The sequence below is a fragment of the Etheostoma cragini genome, chromosome 18, assembly GCF_013103735.1.
Source record: "Etheostoma cragini isolate CJK2018 chromosome 18, CSU_Ecrag_1.0, whole genome shotgun sequence".
Taxonomy (NCBI): Eukaryota; Metazoa; Chordata; class Actinopteri; order Perciformes; family Percidae; genus Etheostoma; species Etheostoma cragini.
In genome coordinates, this window is record NC_048424.1 from 5,792,322 (window position 1) to 5,799,620 (window position 7,299).

The window sequence follows — 7,299 nt, forward strand, 5'->3', positions numbered from 1 at the left end:
TTCTCTACCCACGCCTCGAAAGTACTAATATGTAATCACAAGTAGTAATAGTTAACGCAAACATATACTAGCGTTACAATAATAAGAAAAGCTATGGGACAAGCACACAGAAAGGAGTGGAGGTAGGAAAATTAGAAAGAAAGAGAGGAAGAAAAGGTGCTAAACAGGAGAGAAGACTGAGAAGTAACAGCAAAAAGATGACTTAATGGTAACCAGCTGAAAAAGAAACAGGAACATTAGATAAAGACTTTCCTTTGATTATGTTAAACTTTACTATGCACATATTGGGGATAAGATGGTAAGAGCAGTATGCGTGTCTATGTTAATTACTTTTCCTTTGTCTTTAAAAAAGTAAATTAAATAAGTAAGTTGATCTCTTTCTTAAATAGTCCTTGTTGCATTTTTGTGCCATCCCTTAGTGTGTTTGCCAAGCCCACTTCATGTGTTACAAGTAATGTAGGTTACACAAATGTAAGCAACCGCTTTTGTAAATCCATTTTTCAGCCTACCTTGCATCCAGTTATGATATCGTGGCCCCAGTGGTTGGGAGCACAGAGGTCGCACCTCTCACCAATGGTGTTTGGAGGACAGATACACTGTCCTGTGTTAGCATCGCAGTTATTCCCCACATGACTGCACTGACAGGCTGTAGGAGAGGAGAAAATGTATGGTTTAAAATGCTTTTTGAATAAAGTCTAAAGACAAATCTGTGTTTTTTAAACTGATTGCATTTTCTTTTTCAGTAACTTACAGAACTACACAGTCCAATGCTGTATTTTGTCTTGTTCCACACACTAACACAGTTTTTCTTGATAAACATGACATGTTGGCTAACAGACTCCATACTGAAAGAAAAACTTGTCTGGGATGGAGAACAGGAAAAGGACCTTGGTACATTATTTTGGAAACTTAAACTTAAGGGGTAAAACCTTTAGCAACAGCGTGTTTCTACTTTCTAGTAGAAACACACATTGTGAATTTGGTCAATAGAAAAACATTGTTTTCAAAGTTTTTATATAACAGAAATATGTTTTTTTTCCAACCATACTGCCCAAATATAACATGGATTAAATGGTTTTAATCCTGCATCTTGACAAAACATTGACATAAACCAGCGTGTGATCCCCTCAACATTCTCTGATGTTAACTATTAGGCAAAACTAACAGTAAAAGTAGTAAAGCATGGGATATGATACTGAGGTGAATGTTATGCCCATACCGAATTGTGTGGACTAGCCATCATTTAATAATACAGTTCCAGTTTATATTCGAAATTTGAAAGTGTAATTTATGAGTAACTGCATTAAGAACACCCATAAGCCCCCAGTGTCATTTATTTCAATTGATTTTGCTACCAATTAATTTACTCAATCCCCCATATTCCCCAGAAAATTGCCCATGCCAGAAGACACTCTTTGTCGCTCAGTGCGCTAGATGAACTGAAATGTTAATGCTGATGAAATGTGGAGTCATCTTCACAGGAGAGTTGCATTATTTTGTTATTTCAAACTATTTATTGATGAACTTTCCTGACGTTTAATAGAATGGCACCACATGCCCACAGAGTGAATCCTATTGTTATTCTGACTGGCCTGCAGTAAATTCCCTGGAACATTAAATACTGCACTGTGGTAGTGATCTTTAGATGGGGGGCCCAGATAGCTCACTTTGTAGAGCGGGCGTCCATATATAGAGGCAGCGGGTCTGGGTTTGACTCCGACCTGCGGCCCTTTGCTGCTTGTCATTCCCCCTCTCTCCCCTTTCATTTCTATAAATTAATATAAAGTGATCTTAAGATGAATCAAAGCAAATAATTCCCAGCCCAATCTTCTCTTTCTGTCTAACTTATTACTGTTCATCTTGGCTGTCAATAGTGGTTGGCAACAAAAATAAACTGCATAGGGAGAAATGTGGGAAAAGCTATTCATAGTCGTGCTTGGGGTGCTTGGATGCTTAATCCTTATTTTGTGTGGCACAAGTTTGCAGCACCTGCTGTCTATAATATTAGAAAATTGTATTTTGAGATGAAGTAACACACCATCAGGCAATGGTAATGGAAATCCTAAACTCTGGCAACAAACAGCTACTATCTTATTGCTTTCAGATGTACACTTTTCAATCACTGCTAAACGTAGTTAATATCATGTTTCTTTTTTGTCAGTTTGCAGTAGTAATAATAGTGACATCTGACTTGTAGACTGAAGTAGCTACAGTATCTATTAAAAGCTAGCATTAGTCTAAGCTGGGTGTCATATTTTAAAGTAACCTTTAAACAGTGGGCACAAGAGGCATGCACCAGATCCAGTAGCTGTGAAGTCGGAAAATCAATCGTTCTTCCCTGTAATGTAACTGCTTTTAGTTTCAATTTAGGGGTCAGCATCTTACTGTTTTACAAAAAAGGGTTAGGTTAAGGGTTAGGGTTATGACTTTGAGTCATTGCTCCTGGAACGAGGGTTTGATATAAAGCTGTGGAAATTATTAACCCTGGAATGTTGTGGAACATTCCTAGTTCAACGTAAAGCGCTAATCATAATTTACAGGAGGGAAATTAAAGAAAGTGCAAACAGTCAATAAACAGAATACTAAAGCCAAAATGCCCTGCTGTAAATGGAAGATTTTCTGTCTAATTTGCATGACTACTATGTGTGCATGTCTACCAAACATTTGATATGTTTCTTGAAACACACATTTACAATCCCTGTAAAGTTGACTAAATTTGATAAAATGGTGTCTTCCTTAAATATTCTTCACATATAATCATCAGCTGTTTGGCTTGTTCACCAATCAAGAGAATTAAGAAATCCATTCATAATTTATTGGTCATCATTATTATTCTGTTTTCAACCTTCAAAGACAATTTTTTATTATTTGTCTGTTCTTTATTGCTTCCCTATTTCCTTCTTTCTATCTTTAATTTGTTCCTTCCATCATCTATGTATATATTCATGTATTCTTTGTTTTTGATGTAGCTATAGCCTTTGCCAAGATGCATGTTTCATAACCCTAGGGGAAATTGCTAAACTATTTATAAAACACATCGTAATGTCAAAAATACATGATCATTTAGCAAGCCTGACTTTTTAAAGATTTTGTGGCTCTGATATTTCAAACTACATCGTAATTGCTGTAGGTTTTATAAGTCACAAACTGTATTATGTCCATGTGACACTGGAAAAAGAAGAAATGCCTACAATACCAAAGTACTTTACTTTTTTATTACAAAGCAGCACTTGTTTAAATTAAGCCGCCACTCACATTCATACAATCTTTTGCCATATTTTTTTATGTTTTATGACAAATTTTTACCTTTGCCCTGCTTGTGAGAAAAGATTTTGCTTCACAATACTGTAAATATAAAACTGACACCGTTGCTTGAATTAATGCACATGCCCTTTTGAAATTACTCAATAGATTTCTTAAATGGAATTTCTCTGCTGACAGTTTATGTAAACTTTAAATTACAAAGAAAGAAGAGCAAAGCAGCAGTTTAATAAAGACAGCGTCTTGTGATTGCTGATTTGACTTCCATTGCAAATTACAGTATAAACAGAGGCCAAATCTAAATGCGTTGACTTTGTCATGGTTTCGAGCGGATTGAGCTATACTTTTGTTCTGTGAGCTGATACCAAGATTTGTCAACTGACTTTAAAGAAACCGTCCTCTCTTCCCCACTTTCTGTACTTACGTGTGCAGCCTCCCTCCTGGAAGTTGAAGAATCCTTGTGAACATCGATCACATTTGGGTCCGCTGACGCCCGGCTGACACCGACACTGACCGGTTTCATCACAGTCAAACGACTTGGAACCAAACGAGTTACAGTGACACGGGGCACATACTCCACCTGTGCTAATGCCGTAGGTCTGAGGCTGAAGAAACAGACAAAAAAGGTTGTAAATGGAGTTAAGACTATGTAGTGAAAAGTTCCAAACACACTCATGCAACTTAGAGACAACAAGGCTATGATGAGATGCAACACTTGTTTCTGAAGATTGACTGAAAAAGAGAAGGGAACAATTTAGGAAACAAAGATTTAATGTGTGAAGAGATTAAACCTTTTCAAGATTTTTCAACCTTCTTGGGGTATTATTCTGGGATTAAAAAGGATAATAAAAAATGCCTTGACTGAATTTTTATTATTTGTAATTTGTATTCAGTTTATAAGCCGACTAAAAACTGAAGGGCGCTGAAAGCTGTCTGAGAGTCTAAAAAGGGTCTGGCTGTTTTGAAAAAACAAACAAAAACAATACCATACATGTCGTTCATCAGATTGGACATTCATTAATGTCTACCTTCTTAAAAGAATTGAATTAGGTACAGTTCCACTAAAAAATTAAACAAAAACCGCTTCCTGAATGTAGAATGTGGCGACCTCAGAGAAAAATCATAAACATAATTTGCCTCAAACTAGTGACATTTACAAAACCATTCAGTAACAAGAAACATCTTAAGTTACTTTAAAGAGGGGACATTTTCAATTGAATATTGGCCTGTTAATATTAAAATGTGTTAAAGATCACTCATTCTGTGTGTTACCCTTGCCATTAATGCGAACACTCAGCAACATCTTCAAACACAGAAAATCACTAAAAACAACTGTGCTAGTAAAACTCTATATAGAACATGAGACACACACCTCCTCTTCCATGCAAAGTTTAAAAAAAAAATGGGTCATAAACCATCCACCAACCCGAAGAGTTTAATGCTTGATAAACCCATATTCAGCAACACAAACACCTACAATTTTTTGCACACCAAGTAAACACACCCATGCTACTTGAAACACACCATGCAGTGTGTGTTACCCCTGTCTTAGGCCTGTACGCGCCCCTGGGACAACCCCCCGTGCGTGAGGGCCCCCCCCATCTCTGCTGAACAGCTTCTATGGGAACATGTTCCACTGGCCGGCGGGTCTCCCGCCTCTCGTAACTTTGGCGACGGAGGTCACATTGTCGGCCCACAAAGCCGGGGCGACAGATGCAGCGGCCCTCAATGTCACAGCGCTGAGACATAGAGCCGTGAGGGCTGCAACGACAGCGAATACAGTCCTGACGCTCAGCATCCCACCAGCAGTTAGGCTGGACCAATCACAGTGTAGATGGGTAGAGGAGAACCAATGAGAATGAGTGAGCAGGACACATAAAACAAAAAAACTGAAAGTACAAGTGAAAAAAGTAAAAGTAGGGAAACCCAACAAACACTTTTCTCTTTTTGTGAAGATGAAACATTGTTTTTGTCATCATCATAATCACTCTTATTGTCACAATATTACTGTTAATCACAAATAAAACTTTTTTTACACCATTTTGCATAAAATATTATTATATAATACTGCTTCTTCTTTGCCCTGCCAAAACAATACATATGTGGCTTTACCTATCACGGCCTGATACCAGACATACATATACATAACATTCAATTTCAAAATAATGTTCACTAGGTTTGTTTATGTATGCTCCAACCACCATTCCTTGTTGGTACTTACTTGGCAATAAAAGTTTTATTTAATTCCGATAACGACTTGGTTTCTGCTGGATACTGATGAGTAACAAGGACCTAGAGATGTCTATGCAGTGTGTCCTTAATTCCTTATATTTCCCCATTCATAGTACAACAATACTAGTGGTGAATTAAAATGTGAAGGAACATAAATCAGTTTTGCAATGAAAAAAAAATAAGGTACAATACCAAAAAAGCTTTGTTACATTAGATTGTGGTTGGGGTTAGAACACTGGAGACCACAAGTAGTCAATTGCACACATATGATATTGCAAGATTACAACAAGAAAAATAAGTGCCACCAGGGGATGTATATGTATAAAAATGATAAATAATAATGATAAATAAATGAACAAAAAGTCTACACATATTGGCAATATCTATAAAGATTATTGACATCTGTCAAAATACTTACTATGCACTCGTCACACTGTCGTCCAACCACATTTTTTCTGCACTGGCACAGTCCAGTCTCCTTATCGCAAACCTCAGATACAGAGCCATTAGTATGGCACTGGCAGGCTGCAGGAGAAGAGAGATCATATTTTACATCAATTATCAGTTCCTAATAACAGAATTTCTACGAGAGTACATATAACACATATTGGTTTAACGATCACAACACACGTTGGTGTGTTTACTTCACACTACAGTCGTCTGAATAGGCTTAGATCCTGCTTAAGGTCTTCTTCAGGATTAGCTGCCGATGTGCATTTTTATATCCTTCTGACTGCACTTTGGAGAAAATCTTCTCCTGCCCAAATAGATTCTTCAGTCTAGTGGGCTGAAAACGTTTTGCCAGATAATATTTTGTATATTAACGAAACACCCAGTTTAAGTTTAAGCCTAAATGACAAAGCCAGGCTATAACTGAGGACAACATCACATTTTCATTAATTCGTGAATGAAGATTTTGAAGATCTGGTGTTGTTGAGAGTGCACATCTGCACTCAGGAAAACAGCAAAGTTTTGAGACCTCCGTCCAGACAAAGCTGCAATCACCAAGATTGGGTGAACCGATTCTTTTCCATCAATTACACAAAACACAACAACAGAGAACATGAAACCTGACTTAACTTATCGTAACTGGTCTTTAATGTAGAAGCTAACTAAAAACCTAGGGCTTTGAATTCTGTCTAATAGTCCGAAAATTCCTTCTTGAATATGCTAAGGAAAATGACACATTGGAACCAGACATTCACAAACTGCCCCTTAAGCTCCAATAAGACAATTTCAACAAATCTTCTGACATGTTTCCAGATAAAAAAATTATAACTTTAATTAGTAGTTCAGCTGAAATGAAAGAAATAGATCAGCTTCTTGAATGCAGAATGCATCTACTGACATTCACAACACTGATTCAGCAACATCTAGATATCATTATATATTTACCTCTTAAATGTGCACTTATGTGTAAATCCACACTTTGGCTAAGAAAGAAAACTTTTAACATTTTAAAAAACTGTTTAAGAGCCCCATAGTGCAAAGACGAAGATGCAATAAAATACATTGGAGAAACAACTACTGGAATCTTACTTATTAAACACAAAGCAGGTGCTCTTGATGCATGGCTAGGCTAAATAGTAAGTAATTTAACAAATGAACCCTGTCATGGTTTATGGGTTAGGATGCTGACCATTAACTATCCATTTGTTGCATCTCTCTTTTTCTCCCTCATTTCCTATCTCTCCACTGTCAATAATAAAGGCTAAAAACAAACACATACCATTCAAAATGTACCCTGTTGTCTCTAATTAAAGATGGTGTTCAGTACCAACATTGAATTATTACTTCAATTTATTT

General features: G+C 36.9%; 1 protein-coding gene across 1 annotated transcript in view; it reads right to left on the reverse strand.

Moving 5' to 3' along the window:
* The window catches only part of lama2 (laminin, alpha 2), a 175,788-nt gene that overhangs the window by 64,053 nt on the left and 104,436 nt on the right, over positions 1 to 7,299 (reverse strand). Inside the window, exons 24-27 of the mRNA XM_034900777.1 lie at positions 5,912 to 6,018; positions 4,803 to 5,075; positions 3,686 to 3,866; positions 510 to 646 (exon numbers count right to left, since the gene is read on the reverse strand). Coding sequence (XP_034756668.1) covers positions 510 to 646; positions 3,686 to 3,866; positions 4,803 to 5,075; positions 5,912 to 6,018 — 698 coding nt within the window. The remainder of the gene's footprint in view (positions 1 to 509; positions 647 to 3,685; positions 3,867 to 4,802; positions 5,076 to 5,911; positions 6,019 to 7,299) is intronic.